Genomic DNA, 17,834 nt, shown 5'->3' with positions numbered 1-17,834 from the left:
GTGGTGATACCAGGGCTCATATCTCATATGAAATAAAATCAAGTTATATTCAAACTAGGTACGACATACTCCAGGTTCTGTGCAGAGATCTCCATATTTGTTTTTGAAGCAGATGGGTCTGTAATCAAGGTACAAGCTAGTCAATAGGAGACCCATTCCTGCCTTTTGTTGTTACAAATCTGCATTCGTATTTTGAGTTTAGAAATAAAATTAAACTCTCATAATGGGTCACCATGTGTATTTCCACTAATTACACCATGGATAGAATGGTAGACCATCCCTTTGGTTGGGGTGCTAAGAAAAGGTCAAATTCAGTATCTATTAAAAAGAAAACAACTGGGGCGCCTGGGTGGCTCAGTCGGGTAAGCGTCGACTTCGGCTCAGGTCATGATCTCACAGTTCGTGAGTTCGAGCCCCGCATTGGGCTCTGTGCTGGCAGCTTAGAGCCTGGAGCCTGCTTCAAATTCTATGTCTCCCTCTCTCTCTGCTCCTCCCCTGCTCATGCTCTGTTTCTCTCTCCTTCAAAAGTAAGTAAAAACATTGATAAAAAAAATTAAAATAAAATAAAAAGAAAACAACTACAAAAACTTTTGTTCCAGTTTTATTATTTTTTAAAATTTTTTTAGCGTTTATTTATTTTTGAGACAGAGAGAGACAAAGCATGAACAGGGGAGGGTCAGAGAGAGAGGGAGACACAGAATCTGAAACAGGCTCCAGGCTCTGAGCAGTCAGCACAGAGCCCGATGCGGGGCTCGAACTCAGGGACGAGGGGCTCGAACTCAGGGACTGCGAGATCGTTACCTGAGCCGAAGTCGGACACTTAACCGACTGAGCCACCCAGGCGCCCCTGTTCCAGTTTTATAAGGTGAACTCAGTATCTTTTACTTCTCCTATTCATATTCTATATTAGTTTTGGTTTTCCAGAAAAACAAAACCAACAGTCTACATCTATCATCTATCTATATCATGTATATAGATATACACATATAGATATACATATATAAATCTTCTCTTATATACATATAGGCTCGCGTGGTTAGAGAGGCTCAGAAGTCCCACAACCTGCTGTCTGTAAGCTGGAAGAACCATAACAGCTGGTGGTATAGTTCAGTCCCAGCCCAAAGGCATGAGGACCAGGGGAACTAATGGCATAACTCCCATTCTGAGACTGAGGCTGCTGGTGTGAATTCCAGAGTTGGAGGCCTGAGAACCTGTGTAAAGGCAGGAGATAGAAGGCCCAGTTGGGGGGTGGGGGAGCGGGAGGTTTTGCCTTCCTGTGCCCTTTTGTATTTGAGCTCTCAACAGATTAGATGATGCCTGTCCACAAAGGTGAAGGGATCTTTCCTCAGTCCACGCCTTCAAAAGTTAATCTCTTCTGGAAACACTCTCACAGACACATCCAGAAATAGTGTTTTTTAACCAGTTATCTGGGCATCCCTTAGCCCTATCAAATGGACACACAACATTAACCATCACACCGTCCACTGCATTTTAGGTCAGAAGTTTTATGCTCTAAGGAAAACAAGGGTGAGGCAACCTAGAAAATCTGTATGAACCCCTTTATTTGGAGACTGACTTGAGAGCATATGCGTTGTCAGAATGAGATGGTCACTAGCTGCTCCATTCACAGCAGGGCTGACCTAAAGCAAGACTGTGACTCCTGAGGGACAGTGGGGTGGTGAGGTCTGCCTCCTTCCCAGCCCATCAGATCCAGTCTTTGGGTCCCCACCTCTGCACCAAGTACGAGGCATGGCCAGGCTCTGGACTTAGAGCAGTGGCTAAGACAGTCTCTGTCCTCTGGAACTCAGAGGATGATTTTGAGAGCTCTATCTTAACCTGCTGCTAAATCCAGATTTCAGTAACAGAGGCAATAGGTTTTCAAAAGCTTATCAGCAGTGTATCATCCATTCTTAGCAGAATTTCTTTTTTTTTTAATGAAATTTATTGACAAATTGGTTTCCATACAACACCCAGTGCTCATCCCAAAAGGTGCCCTCCTCAATACCCATCACCCACCCTCTCCTCCCTCCCACCCCCCATCAACCCTCAGTTTGTTCTCAGTTTTTAACAGTCTTTATGCTTTGGCTCTCTCCCATTCTAACCTCTTTTTTTTTTTTTTTTCCTTCCCCTCCCCCATGGGTTCCTGTTAAGTTTCTCAGGATCCACATAAGAGTGAAACCATATGGTATCTGTCTTTCTCTGTATGGCTTATTTCACTTAGCATCACACTCTCCAGTTCCATCCACGTTGCTACAAAAGGCCATATTTCATTTTTTCTCATTGCCACGTAATATTCCATTGTGTATATAAACCACAATTTCTTTATCCATTCATCAGTTGATGGACATTTAGGCTTTTTCCATAATTTGGCTATTGTTGAGAGTGCTGCTATGAACATTGGGGTACAAGTGGCCCTATGCATCAGTACTCCTGTATCCCTTGGATAAATTCCTAGCAGTGCTATTGCTGGGTCATAGGGTAGGTCTATTTTTAATTTTCTGAGGAACCTCCACACTGCTTTCCAGAGCGGCTGCACCAATTTGCATTCCCACCAACAGTGCAAGAGGGTTCCCGTTTCTCCACATCCTCTCCAGCATCTATAGTCTCCTGATTTGTTCATTTTGGCCACTCTGACTGGCGTGAGGTGATATCTGAGTGTGGTTTTGATTTGTATTTCCCTGATAAGGAGCGATGCTGAACATCTTTTCATGTGCCTGTTGGCCATCCGAATGTCTTCTTTAGAGAAGTGTCTGTTCATGTTTTCTGCCCATTTCTTCACTGGGTTATTTGTTTTTCGGGTGTGGAGTTTGGTGAGCTCTTTATAGATTTTGGATACTAGCCCTTTGTCCGATATGTCATTTGCGAATATCTTTTCCCATTCCGTTGGTTGCCTTTTAGTTTTGTTGGTTGTTTCCTTTGCTGCGCAGAAGCTTTTTATCTTCATAAGGTCCCAGTAATTCACTTTTGCTTTTAATTCCCTTGCCTTTGGGGATGTGTCGAGTAAGAGATTGCTACGGCTGAGGTCAGAGAGGTCTTTTCCTGCTTTCTCCTCTAGGGTTTTGATGGTTTCCTGTCTCACATTTAGGTCCTTTATCCATTTTGAGTTTATTTTTGTGAATGGTGTGAGAAAGTGGTCTAGTTTCAACCTTCTGCATGTTGCTGTCCAGTTCTCCCAGCACCATTTGTTAAAGAGGCTGTCTTTTTTCCATTGGATGTTCTTTCCTGCTTTGTCAAAGATGAGTTGGCCATACGTTTGTGGGTCTAGTTCTGGGGTTTCTATTCTATTCCATTGGTCTATGTGTCTGTTTTTGTGCCACAGAATTTCTTAAAATATAGGCAGCTATCACCATTGAGAGTCCTGTGGTTCACCTCTGGGGACATTTGAGGAGTACCACAAATCCCTACTTAACCACAGCCAAAGTTTTAAAAATTGCATCATGAATAGCCCCTCTAATTAGAACTCAACCACACACACATACACTAACACACATCGCCACGGTTCTGGTCTCTCAATGACTTAAGGGAGACATGTCAGGTCAGACAAGGGTCACAATGAGGTGGTCTCTTTCTTTACCACAAACTTCCAGAATATTAAGTATGCACAGGTTTTCCCTCTCTTGGAGATGACTAGGACACATTGTTCGAGAGGAGCTAGAATGCAGCTTAAGGTCTAGGTGCTAAAAAGTACAGTTCAAGGTAGCATGGACTCTAAACCTTGCAACAATACCATTTTTTAATAGTGGAAACACGACTAGTCATACATCAAAGTCAAGGAGTCAGATATACAAAAATGAAGTTATAGTTTCAATTGGTTAAGTGTTTCAAAAGCAAAAAAACATTTTTTTTTCTTCTTCCCACTGAGTAAGAAAAGCTATGAGTTCTGGGGAGGAAGCTGGTGGAGGGTAGCAGAGTGTAATGCTCCAAAATATGCCTTGTGGCATATGGCTTATTTTGAAGCGATGATTTTTTCGAAACTAACGACACAGGAGAAGCTCTGTAAGCACAAGTAATCCTTTTGTAACGGCAGTTTACACATATAAAGAGATTTTACACTGGAGCCCTATTATCAGACATTCCTTCTTCACCTGGCTTATGTTCCAGGTGGGGCAAAAAAATTTTTTTTTTCAACGTTTATTTATTTTTGGGACAGAGAGAGACAGAGCATGAATGGGGGAGGGGCAGAGAGAGAGGGAGACACAGAATCGGAAACAGGCTCCAGGCTCTGAGCCATCAGCCCAGAGCCTGACGCGGGGCTCGAACTCCCGGACTGCGAGATCGTGACCTGGCTCAAGTCGGACGCCTAACAGACTGCGCCACCCAGGCGCCCTGAGGTGGGGCAAATTTGAGCAAACATTTCCTCTTATCACTTTCCCATGAATTGCACTCTCCATCCCCCATCTACCCCCTACCATCCTTCTTTTTTTTTTTTTTAATGTATGTTTACCTTTTGTCTTTAGCCGAAGATAGTAAGGTGGGGGCTTGGGCTCTTTCCAGGAGTGTTTCTTAGTTTTCCTGTGTATACATGAGGTATGCATTTTAAACTTGTATTTGTTTTTTTCCTCCATAATTTACCTTGACAGAGCAAAAGTGAGAGTGTGGGGGAGGGGCAGAGAGGGAGAGAGAGAATCCCAGGCAGGCTCCATGCCCACCATGGAAGTTACCGCCGTGAGATCATGACGTGAGTCAAAATCAAGAGTCGGATACTTAACCGACAGAGCCACCCAGGCACCCTTCTCTTGATAATTTATTACAGAGCGTCTCAGCCAAGAAGCACTCAGAAGGAGAGAGGGAAAATTATTTTTCTTCCTCTACAATGGTTAGGAGTCTTTACTGGCTCAGGGTTATAAGACACAGCGGTTCGCTGGCTTGGGGTTCAGTGCTCCTGGGAGGGGTATAGGCCTTGGTTCCAACCATATCTACATCCATGCCTCTGCTGGTTTCTTCTTGTTCACACTCTACCACATTTCTTCTCTGGGTCACCCATTCACTCATGTGCCTTAAAGATCTCAAGTAGCAGTTGGTAGTGTCTTCAACAATAAATAGCCTTACCGGGCACCTGGGTGGCTGAACTGGTAAAGCGTCTGACTTTAGCTCAGGTCATGATCTCATGGTGAGTTAGAGCCCTGCATTGGGCTCTGTGTTGACAGCTCAGAGCCTGGAGGCTGCTTCAGATTTGTGTCTCCCTCTCTCTCAGCCCCTCCCCTCCCCATGCTCTCTCTCAAAAACAAACATTGAAAAAAAATTAAAAACAAAAAACAATAGCCTTACCATGTCGGCCGAGAGAAAACATGCACTGCTTTCCTCGACGGTACTGGCATGATACGAAGGTATATATTAATAAAGACTCAAGCATAATGCTCAGTCTCGGAATAAGACAAACTCCCTTCAGAAATACTATGAAACGTTAGCTTTTGCCTCTAAACATTTTTCCTTAACTTTGGCTCCTTCTACACATTTCCACTAAAAATCCTTCCTGGAGCACAGAGGAGGAAGCTTAATCTACCTCCCACCGTCCCTGGATCCTGTTCCTCACGTACTGTAACTGCAGGGAAGATGAGGTTTCTTCACAAGATGGGCCCTACACAAGATGCATGTTTATTTGATTCCTTTTAGGTATGCAGGTCTGTGTTAAGGTTAACGCATTACAAAAATGTACACATTCACAAACTGTTAAGATAGTGAGCATTTTGACAGAGCATTTCCTCTTTTTTTTCTTCTCATTAAACTTTTGTTTTAATGGGTCTCAAAATTCTGTGACAGATTTTTTGGTCAAGTTGTTTCCATTAAAAAGTACTGATTTTAAAAACTAATAACTCAAAACTGCCCCCCCCCCCCCCCCCCCCCCCACAGAGCAAATGGTCCACAAAACGTTCTCCTTTCCTTCTGAAGGTTTTATGGTGCATTGTTATCATTACCCAGTCTTTTACTATTAAACTTAAATGGCCAATTGGCACAACAGTTCTGAGACTGTTCTCCCACCACTTATTAAGACTGGGGTGGCAGGGATTGGGGACAATAATCATTTAGCCTTCTGAGCTTTCTGGGCAGGCTTGGTGACCTTGCCAGCTCCAGCTGCCTTCTGTCCACTGCTTTGATGACACCCATAGCAACCATCTGTCTCACATCATGAACAGCAAAACGGTCCAGAGGAGGAGAGTCAGAGATGTTCCCAACACACATGGGCTTGCCAGGAACCATATCAACCATGGTAGCATCACCAGATTTCAAGAACTTGGGACCATCTTCCAGCTTTTTTCCAGAATGATGATCAATCTTCTCATTCCGCTCAGTGAACTTGCAGGCGATATGAGCTGTGTGACGGTCCAGGACAGGTACATAACCGGCACTGATTTGGCCTGGATGGTTCAGGATTATCGCCTGAGCCGTGAAGCCAGCTGCTTCCATTGTGGGTCATTTTTGCTATCACCAGCCACATTGCCACGATGGACATCTTTGACAGATAGGTTCTTGACATTGAAGCCCATGTTGTCCCCAGGAAGAGCCTCACTCAGAGCTTCCTGGTACATTTCAGCAGACTTTACTTCAGTTGTAACATTGACTAGAGCAAAAGTGACCACCATGCCTGGTTTAAGAACACCGGTCTCCACTCGACCCACAGGGACAGCACCAATGGCACCAATTTTGTAGACATCCTGGAAGGGCAGACGCAAGGGCTTGTCAGTTGGACGAGTTGGTGGCAGAATGCAACCCAGAGCTTCAAGCAGTGTGGTTCCACTGGCATTGCCATCTTTACAGGTGACTTTCCATCTCTTGAACCAGGGCGTGTTAGCACTTGTCTCCAGCATGTTGTCACCTTTCCAACCAGAAATTGGCACAAATGCCACTGTGTTGGGGTTGTAGCCAATTTGCTTACTGTAGGTGCTGACTTCCTTAATGATTTTCTCCTATCTCTTCTGGCTGTCGGGTGGCTCAGTGGAATCCAACAAGTTATTTTACACGCAGCGTGTAAGCCACAAGGGCATGCTCATGGGTCTGCCCATTCTTGGAGATACCTGCTTCAAATTCGTCAACATCAGCAGCAACGATCAGCTCAGCACAGTCGGCCTGGGATGTGCCTGTAATCGTATTTTTGATAAAGTCTCTGTGTCCTGGGGCATCAATCAATGGTAGTCACACAAGACTTGCTGGTCTCAAATTTCCACAGGGAGATATCAGTGTTGTTACCATGTTCACATTCGACTTTCAGTTTATCTGAGACCCAGGCGTACTTGAAGGAGCCCTTTCCCACTCAGCAGACTCCTCAAATTTTTTTGATAGTTCTTGTGTCGATCCCACCACATTTGTAGATCAGATGACCAGTAGTGTAGACTTACTCTCTTCGCTAAAAATATGTACAGCTGGACATAATCACTAAAGTGGCAGATTCTACATTTGAAAATTTGAACTTTCTGGGGTGCCTGGATGGCTCAGTCAGTTAAACGTCTCAATTTTGGCTTGGGTCATGATCGCATGGTCTGTGAGATTGAGCCCCACATTGGGCTCTGCAGGGACAGCACAAAGAGCTTGCTTGGGATTCTCTCTCTCCTCTCTCTGCCCCCCTCCGCCCCCCTCTGATCTCTTTCAAAAGATTAAAAAAAGTTTAAAAATTTGTAATTTCCAAATTCTATTGATCTCACACTAAAAGTTCACTTTTGTTAAATGAGCTTAAGTTACACTGAGAAATATTTTGTAATCCCTATGAAAAATAAAGCCTGTTGAATGAATAAACAGAATCCCAAGTATCAGGGGGCTCCAGCCTGAGAGTCTGAATCACTACTGTCATGAAGATAGCTAGCTAACCTGTCCCCAGGAATCACTCTTTCTTTTGTTAATAGTATCACCTCTCTTGCCCCAGTTTAAAAAAAAATTTATTTTTTTTAGTTTTTTGAGAGAGAGAGAAGGGGAGGGGTAGAGAGGGGGGCGGGGAGAGAGAGAATCCCAAGCAGGCCCCACACTGTCAGTGCAGAGCCACATGCGGTGCTAGAACCCACGAACTGCGAGATTACGATCTGAGCCAAAACCAAGAGTCAGAAGCTTAAAGGACTGAGCCACCCAGGTGCCCCACCTCAGCTTTTAATTGAGAACAGGGCTGCCTGATTAAAAGATCTTATTTCCCAGGCTCTATTGAAGCTGGCTGTGGCTGCATGACTAAGTTTTGGTCAATCAGATGTGAGAAGTGACTCAAATTACTTAAAACAAAATGGCATGCTCTGGACTTCTTTCTCCCTTCAGTGATAAAGACAGAGCCAAGTGGCCAGCCTGGGTCTCTACACAATCTTGTAAGCCCGCTCACTTACCTCTGAACTGATGAATCTGACAAAAACCAACTTCTCTCTTATTTCAGTAACGACTGAAAGAACGTGTAACCGACTGGGCGCCCCAGCCACAGGGTTTTGTAATCCCTCGGTTACAGCTTTTTAGTCTGCACCCTAACAAGTACAGCTGTCGACACGTTATTTCTTTTCCTGGTAAGCCCCACCAAGAACCTTCTACCCACAAAATGATTTCGTATTAGGACACCTAAAAAGTCCAATTCATGTAATTCAGTTAACATTTATTTTACATAAAACAATTTTCAAAGAATACATTTAAAAACCATCTAGATACTGATTTTATTGCATTACAAAAAATTGAGAGGCACAATTGAAGTATTCAAATAAACTGCGAGGGGCGGAGGTGGGGGCTTAAGCTCGCTATCCATGGTGCTCCTTAGTCACTTAAAGGCTCTGGGAACAAGAGCCTTCACCACAAGGCAGTAGTGCACTTCATTTAGTAGGAATAAATCACATAAAATATATAATTTTATACAGAAAGTGTTATTGTACTGTCACTTTCAATTACTTATAAAAACTTCATTTTGAATTGCACAAAAGTTCTTTAAAATTGGTAACTCCCAGAAGGCAGGGCTTAGAACAAAGTATCTGTGTAAATAATTCATTACAAATTATTAGGTTTCCATTTCTCCAAAGGAACAAATCTATGAAGGATGACGTTATTCAAACGGGACATTTAAAATTATTTTTTCATAGGAAAATAGGTCTACAGATTTGTCTCTAAGTCAGCTAAACTTATTTTCTCCCTACTTTAAAACAAATCACAGATTGCCAAAGTTTTAAGTCAGAGTACCTATACCACGGCATAATGTGGAAGTGTTTCCATCAATTCATTTTTGTATTATTCTACCATCGTATCAAATTATCAAAAAGGCACATGGGTACATTCTTCAGAACAGTTTTGGTCATTTAAGAAAAAAAAAAAAACCCACACATTTGTAAGCAGTGATTTCAATCATGTTTAACAACAAAAATATTAAGCAGATTCATCTCAATCCAGGTGATACAGATTCCATGACACTTCTGTAGGCACTTCACTTTCCATAGAATTTCTTGTTCAGCAGGTAGATGAGAAGGTTTACATTCACTTTAACCTTATCAAACATTTTCATTACAGCTACGCCTTCATACTGCATCTGGAGTAAATCCTGAAAGTGTAAGGGACATCGTTAAATCTCAAATTTAACATTTTGCGTGCTTAAGAACATTCTTAAAAAAACATTCTAGAAGAATCTGTCGACAAAAATAGATTCAGTTGACCTAGTGACCTCTGTGGAGGTTCTTAAGTTTCAGTGTGCATCGGGATCATTTGGTTAAAAACACAAGCTAGTTAAAACACAGATTGTTGGGCCCCATGCACTGGAAGTTCTGACTTTGTAGCTCTGGGGTAAGGCCCAAGAATATGCATTTTAACAAGGTCCCATGTGATGATGGTATTGATGGTCTGAGTGCCATACTTTGAGAAGCACCTACCAAAATGAAAGAAAACAGATTTTTAGAATTGATGAGCACTGTATGCAAGAAAACCATCATCAAGTTAATATCAGATATGTAATTGTAACTTTTAAAAATTATTTATTTTAGAGAGAGGGAGCATGCACGTGGAGGGGGAGAGAGAGAGAATCTGAAGCAGGCTCCATGCCCAGCTCAGAGCCCCATATGGGGCTTGATCTTAGGACCCTGAGATCATTACCTGAGCTGAAATCAAGAGTCAGATGCTTTACTGACTGAGTCACCCAGGCAGCCCCGTAATTATAATTTTAATTGAAACATTCAAAATACAGATAATCCAGCAGGATGGGGCATATCCTTTAGACAGTGGTGTTTCTTTTTACAGTGGTGTTTCTTTTTCTTTCTTTCTTTTTTTTTTTTTTTGAGACAGAGGGCACGAGTGAGGGGGAGAGAGAGGGGAGGGGAAGGGAGAGGGGTGGGGTCAAAGAGAAGGGGAGAGAGAGAATTGGGGCTCATCCGAAGAGGGAGGTGAGCTCACCTGATATGGGGCTCAACCTCATGAACCTTAAGATCATGACCTGAGCCAACTGAGCCACCCAGGTGCCGCAAGAACAGTGGTGTTTTCTAAAGTGAAGTGAGCAAGGCTACCCCTTGGGGAGCAAAAAGAGTATGAGAACTCCCATTTAGTATTTTCTCTCATTCTTTAAACACTTCAATTTTGTGTATATATTTTATAAAGTATATTTTGAGTCTAGTAGTGGGAACATGCATACTTTAAAAACATTTTTTTAATGTTTTTATTTATTTTTGGAGGAGAGAAAGAGCATGCGGGTGGGAGGGGCAGAGAGAGAGGACACAGAATCTAAAACAGGCTCCAGGCTCTGAGCTGTCAGCATGAACATGTATACTTTATAAATAAGTATGTAAAGTGGGGATAAATGCTCATGTTATTTACTGAAGCTGTGGACTACAATTTGGAGAGCAGTGTACAAAGCTAGTCTTTCCTGATCTAGACTACTTTGTGTTCCTGTACTGAGAACAAGCCCTTATTCTCACGTCGGTCTATCGTTCTATGTTTCACTGCCACCACATAATCAAAGGACATCAACTCTTGCTAGAATTAGTAACTGGGTCACACTAATCATATGCATGAGATTTAGGAGCAATGTCTCACAATAACATAGAACAGGGGGGCTTCCCCAAATAGAAGATATCATTCTTGAACTGCCCTAGACTAAACCCAGACCTCGTTTTCTTGTTCCTAGCTCTGGAAACTTGTTTTTTTTTTTTTTAATGTTTTATTTATTTTGATAGAGAAAGAGAGAAAGAGAGAGAGAGAGAGAGAGAGAGAGAGAGAGAGAGGCAGGCAGGGAGAGAGGGGGAGAGAGTCCCAATCAGGCTCTGCACTATCAGCACAGAGCCTGATGTGGGGCTCGATCCCACATACCATGAGATCATGACCTGAGCTGATATCAAGAGTTGGATGCTCAACTGAATGAGCCACCTAGGCGCCCCAGGAAACTTCCTGGTTCTTAATGATAATGCCTTGTATCTCTATTAAGCAAGGCCACCTGCACAAGTTGGAATCATCTTTGAGAGAACTTTAGCTATTGCCAGCGTCCCCCTCCACCTCCTCACATTCCTCCAACTGTACTCAAAGTGAGAGACACCTGTAGGTGTCTGCAGGGGAAGCAGCTGGGCCCCTAAGGTGGGGAGCAATGATAATGATTGTACTTGTGGATGGAAGATCAGATTTGAGACTTAGCCCCACCATTTGCTATCTTATGACCCTGCGACATCACACCACCTCTCTTAAGTTGTTTTGTTTGTGTAAATTGGGACAACACTGCTAATTTCACAAGGGTGCTATTGGACATAGGAGATCAAAGTCCACAAGCCATATGTAGGGGCCCATGCTTTGTCAAGATCAACTGTAATCCTAGGCGAGGGGCAATGGAGCAGACTGATGAACAACTTGGACTCCAGCTGCCTCTTGTATAATGAATTCCCTGAACTTCAGCTCTTCATCTGGGAAGGGAACGGAGTCAACCCCGTAGCCCTTGATAAACACTGAACATTATTTGTGGGAGCAGAACATCTTAAGTCGCACCCACCTGTTAGGTATACTGCCGACAGCTGCAGGATACAATTACTACATAATATTTAGGAAGTGAGGAAGGAGGGGAGAAGAAGACCCAGAAACATAATGTTAGAAGGGATCTCCCTTAGTTCTCTTAGAAATTTCTGTCCTTTTGCCAATTCTTGTCTCACACTAAAGACCTGGCCATCAGGTAATTCACTTGTTAATGTAATTGTCTGAAAGCCATAAATATAAACACAAGTCTGACTTTATTAGCTGTTAGATGCTGGGCTGGCTACTGGGGCATTCAACCTGTACAGAGTATAATGCTCTGCTCTCACCATCTTGAGACGCTCAATAATTCTGAATAAGGGGCTGTACCTTTTCATTCTGTACCAAGCCCCACAAGTTATGCAGTTAGCCCTGGTGACATGTTCATGACTTTAAAAATCTGGGGTGTATGAGTTATCTGTATGCAGCAAAGGAGTAACATTTCACAATCAATTCTGTGTACAGATGAATGGCATGAAGAGTTAATCCTACCGCATGCTGAAACCTTAACAAAGGAGCAAATGAAGCTTGGTATTTGCACCAGTGTTCAAAGGAAGTGCCCTGGAATTCCTGAGGTCTCTCTGAACAGGTGTGTCCCTGTCACTTGGGATTCATCTGTCCAGTTGATGGTGATTGGTCTCGGGTCATTTCCTTCTTGACAAACACATGATACGTTTTTGCCACTTCTAAAGAAGAATGACTAACGAAGGCACATCCCTAGCGGCACTCTCTTTACTCTTCCCGTGTTTATCTAAATGGTACATAAAGTAACTCAAGCTTTTCAGTTAAATTGTTAGATGGCTACATTTACTGGCGTTTAAAAATAAGGTAGAAAATAACGCTGTTTTACTTATGTATACTTTTCACAATTACTCATTACCTTTCGTTTTCTCTCTGGACTCTCACTCCATTATCTCAATGGCCCTTATCATACTCCTTTAGTTTTTTGTTTTTTGTTTTTTTGTAAGTTACAAGCAATGCTAGAGGGGAAAGAAGGGCAATGGCATCTGCTCCTAGGAGGGGGAAATAATTTCAGGGTTCTCAGCCAGGGGCTCAGCAGGCAGGGAGGCTAGAACTTGTCCCTTGCAGTGGCTCATCAAGATGGTTTGTGTAGATACACACAGAATACCTGGGGCCCATTTTACTAGTAGTTTGGGACCCACGTAAATAGGTGTTATTTCCACTGAAAATCTCTCATGTGAAAAAGAAAAACTCAATTACATCTTTTAATTGATCCTCTGCTGAGGATCAATTTGGCAGAAGATGATCTTAAGCCTTGGATTGTGTTCTCCTTTCACTTTTTTTTTGGTCATTGTTGTTTTTGCTCCTTTTGTTTTTGGACATAGAAACTGGATGTCTCAGCTTCTGTTCAAGTCTATTTGGCTTAAATATGGTCCTCATGAGAAAACAGCAATAATTCCAACTGTAGACGCCATTTTTCTACTTGTAGATAACTATTTTGCATGTCTTATGTGCCTAAGCATTTAACAGATTTCATAAACTAATGTAGAAATGATTCTAAGCAGGAGAAAGAAGCAGAAATGAGGTCAGTAAAGTTCCAATCCTGGGGATATATAGTCTTACAAAGAAATCCAAGTTCCTAATGAAAGAAAACTTTTGGGGCATCTGGGTGGCTTAGTTCAGTTCAGCATCTGACTTTGGCTCAGGTCATGATCTTCTAGTTCATGAGTTCGAGCCCCACATTGGGCTCTCTGCTGTCAGTGCAGAGCCCACTTCAGTTCCTCTGTCCCCCTCTCTCTGTCCCTCCCCTGCTCACAAACCGCCCCCTCTCAAAAAATAAAATAAAATAAATAAAAAATAAAGAAAAACACTAAAAAAGTAAAAATAAAATAAGAAAACTTTCTCGCCTTAATAGCTTTGAATACTTTTATGCTATTTTTTCCCTCTAAGCATCAAAATGGAAACATGACTTAGAAAAGCTGACTGCTATGGTTTGCCATCTAAAAGCGTTTTAAGTTCTTTTTAAATTTTTTTTTTTTAACGTTTATTTATTTTTGAGACAGAGAGAGACAGAGCATGAACGGGGGAGGGTCAGAGAGAGGGAGACAGAATCTGAAACAGGCTCCAGGCTCTGGGCTGTCAGCACAGAGCCCGACGCGGGGCTCGAACTCACGGACCATGAGATCATGACCTGAGCCGAAGTCAGACGCTTAACCGACCAAGCCACCCAGGCGCCCCTAAGTTCTAATACTTTGAAAGATCAGAGCTTTCCACAAATCATCAAAGCTTAAAAGGCCAATATTGGCAAATAAGGCTTGCAGTGGTCATCTGTTATACCCCCGTGTTGTCATGAAGAGGGCAAGCCAGGGGAAGCACGCCGCACATTATAAAACTCACCCCCACTTTGCAGAAATCCCAGCTTACCTGAATATTGAGCTGTACCTTCTCCATCTCAACACCAAGGAATTTTGATCTGACATCAAAGATGCCCACATCTTCAGTAGATATGATATCAAATGTAACATTTTTAAACCTAGTGAAGAAAGGGACATTCACATGAGGAATTGCAATTCTATGTGTAAAGCTGAAACTAGTTAACGGAATCCTAAATTACCATGCTTAGTGAAAGGTCCACCCGAAAGTCCTAAGGAAGCCTCCCCAACCTCCCATCATTCCCCTTCCCCACTCTGCTCATTAAAACTAGGTTTGATAGCTCTTGTTGAGATTGTTGCCTAGAGCACCCAAGTAGATGCTTTATTACTGAAGAAATGCTATTAAATAGGGCCCTTGTTCTTAAAGAGCTTAAAATACAGTTGGAAAAATGGGGTTCGCAGATCCTGAGAATTAAATAGTGACTTAGACTGCTGAGACGCCAGTTCAATGTTTTAGATGGTTACTTCTATAGAAACTACAAAGACGAAGAAGCATTTTCTCTGAGTCAGTATGGTTGAGAGAAAAGGTTTGCTGCGATAAACGGAACAGAAGCCAGGCCTGGAGAGAGGGCAGGAGTTAGAGAGGAGCGCACATGGTGAATGTGGCTCCCTGCAACAGTGATGGGCCACAAGGCTCACAGTTCCGTGAAAAGAGAGAACCCTCGGGCACCCAGTGCGGGCTGCGGAGGAGGGTTTCCATTTTCTCCTCTACATCAAACACGCACACCAGCAGCACACTGCGAGAGTGGCTCTGACCCGGGTGTTGGCACACATAGTCTGTGGCTCTGAAGTGAGAAAGATACTATTGTAAATAACTCTATCAAGACAAAAAGACAGCTTTTCATTCTCAATGCTATGACTCAGTTTTTCCTGAGAGAAGGGGGAGGCTGGCAAACCCAAATGTACTGGACCAGCCATGGGAAACACGACCTGCTCAGCACTTCATACAACCCCCAGCACTGATGCTCAGGGTCTGATGGGCAGACTAGAGATTACAATACATGTACGTCCCCGCCCTGTCATCTGTAATCAAGGGTAAGCCTTGAGAGACCAAATGAAGCTCTCTTCAAAGGCCACAGGAAACCAAAAAGAAGTGAGTCAGATTTTACGGGAGTGATTAGAGGGCATGTGTAATTCTGCGCAGATTCCAGGCCACACTCACTGGTTTGTCTGAAGGTCGTCTATCCCCAGCAGGACCCCCTTCTCATGCAGCTTTGCAGCCGTGTACCTCACTGGCTTGGCTCTCTTCGCCCCTTTCGGTTCTCCTTTTCCATCTAGTTTAATTGACCTTCGAGAATTTCTGAAACAATAAGAATAAACCACCTGTCGTCATGACGGCAAACTCAGAGGTTGCGGTGGTGCCCGCCACTGTTCACGCTTGGCCCCCACCGCCCTGAGTATGAAACTTTATTTTGTGAAAGTAGGTGGTGATTTTCCCTCGCCATAAAACCTCACTGCTGAAATGTCAGAGAAGGCTGTTTACAAAGTGACCGACAGACTAGTACTTACTCTATTTTCTCAGGCATATTGAACTTAGTGGCGATAGTAAGTCATGTCCCAAGCAGCTTTGGTTCCGTAATATGAACTGCATACTCCTAAGTAAAGGTATTACTAGGACTGTTTTAGTTTATTGAATAAATACTGTGTGGCCAGCCATGTTCTAAGCGCTTTTTGAATACTGCCTCACCTTTGTAAAATCAACATTTCTATAGTGCTTGGAAATCAATTAATTCCTTTCTTATGATTTCATTTAGCTCTCATAGAAACACTTGTGAGGCTGGTACTCCTCTTGCCACCTTCAAGATGAGAAAACTTAAGTTCCAGAGTTCACTGGGCTCGGTCATAGATCACACAACGTAAGGAAGAATTAGAACGCAAATCTAGCTCACCTAATTAGCGGCAAAGGTTGTAAAATGTCTTCAAGTGGTTGCAAGTGAAAAAAACAAACAAAAAAACCCCAGCCCTCTAACAACCTTATTTCTACTGGGTATTATTGGCTGGATCAACTTCTTTCTCCAGGAATACAGTAATTTACAGGCTTCAAGCCAATGAATTAAAATTCAGAACTAGTGGGGCCCAAATAAAGGAGGTTTAAATTTGGTTATTTCCCTTCATCAAATCTTCTGTGATTAATGCAATTGATTATTCCATACAGCACCATTTCTTACTGCATGAAAACATTATGCTGCACATTTAAATGGGTAATTAAAATTTGATTAGTGTCAGCCTTAGTCTAGTAAGTAGGAAGAACAACAACGAGCAAAGAATACTCATTAAAAGTGGCTCTGCTGTGTATAAAAAAATCTGTAATATGTATGCTAATGGGTAATGGGGAACTGCCAAATTTTGTCTTTCATGTCAATAATAATTAAAAAAAAATTTTAAACGTTTATTTTTGAGAAAGCGAGACAAACAGACTCTGAACAGGGGAGAGATGTGTCTAGAAGGAGACATGGAATCTGAAGCAGGCTCCAGGCTCTGAGCTGTCAGCACAGAGCCCGACGTGGGGCTCAAACCCACGAACCGTGACATTATGACCTGAGCCGAAGTTATATGCTTGATTGACACAGCCATCCAGGTTCCCCATCAAGGATAATGTTTTAAAAGCACTAACTAATTTAAAATCATTAGGCCACATTCTGCTAGTAGCAAATACCTGGGGTTACTTAACATTGTTTATTGTAAATATTCAAAAAGTAAGAGTAGCTTCAATTTTTTTTTTATCATAGTGTTTGGCCTCTTTGAGTAAAAGAGACCAAAGGGAAAATGAGAGTGCTTCCCCAAGCATTAAAGCTACTTCCTTAGGGGGCGCCTGGGTGGCTCAGTTGCTTAAGCGTCCGACTTCGGCTCAGGTCATGATCTCACAGTTCGTGAGTTCAAGCCCCGTGTTGGGCTCTGTGCTGACAGCTCTGAGCCTAGAGCCTGCTTCACATTCTGTGTCTCTCTGTCCCTTCCCTGCTCATGCTGTGTCTCTCTCTGTCTCAAAAGTAAATAAACATTAAAAAAAAAAAATAAAGCTACTTGCTTAGAATACAACAGGTTGAGCTACATGAATTTCAATACTGATGGGCAATTAAAAAGTATCTAAATGCACTCCTGACTTCTTAGATCCCAGTAGCAAATCACAAAATCCAGATTCTAGTTTTTTGGTTATAAAAGAAAGCAAGGAGTTTGCTTCCAAACCCCATCATTCAAGTGGGTAAAATAATTGACACCCATATAAATCATGACATTACAAATGGATATATGATTTTTAACTTACCGTCTTTTTAAGTTGTCCAAGCAAGTCTTTATGTAGGTGTCATAATAATTAATTTGCTCTTCATAAAATGCCGCCTTCTCATTAAGTGCATTCAGGGTCTGCTGAAGTTTTGCCAATTCAGCTTTTCGAAGCTTACGATGTATTCTTTGATTTCGAATGTCCTAAAAAACAAGTAAAGGCTATGATATGACATTTAAGAAGGTTAATTTATGACACTGCCAATTTGGGACAAGAAGAATGTGGACTATGAAGTCACTGTTTGT

The 17,834-nt window shown here is 42.5% G+C and overlaps 1 protein-coding gene and 1 pseudogene across 4 annotated transcripts in view; both read right to left on the bottom strand.

The window, feature by feature from the left end:
* Window positions 1-5,905: 5,905 nt before the first annotated feature.
* LOC122479776 lies at window positions 5,906-8,701 on the bottom strand (annotated as a pseudogene).
* The window catches only part of IQGAP2 (IQ motif containing GTPase activating protein 2), a 296,761-nt gene continuing 287,460 nt past the window's right edge, over window positions 8,534-17,834 (bottom strand). For all 4 annotated transcript variants that reach the window (XM_043592352.1, XM_043592373.1, XM_043592363.1 and 1 more), the window contains 4 exons: window positions 17,572-17,732; window positions 15,472-15,609; window positions 14,302-14,410; window positions 8,534-9,481 (listed from right to left, as the gene is read on the bottom strand). In XM_043592352.1, coding sequence (XP_043448287.1) covers window positions 9,368-9,481; window positions 14,302-14,410; window positions 15,472-15,609; window positions 17,572-17,732 — 522 coding nt within the window. In that variant the 3' untranslated portion in view covers window positions 8,534-9,367. The remainder of the gene's footprint in view (window positions 9,482-14,301; window positions 14,411-15,471; window positions 15,610-17,571; window positions 17,733-17,834) is intronic.

The sequence above is a fragment of the Prionailurus bengalensis genome, chromosome A1 (assembly GCF_016509475.1).
Source record: "Prionailurus bengalensis isolate Pbe53 chromosome A1, Fcat_Pben_1.1_paternal_pri, whole genome shotgun sequence".
NCBI lineage: Eukaryota > Metazoa > Chordata > Mammalia > Carnivora > Felidae > Prionailurus > Prionailurus bengalensis.
Note: the sequence above shows the minus strand (reverse complement) of the source record. Positions and strands in the feature narration are given on the sequence as shown.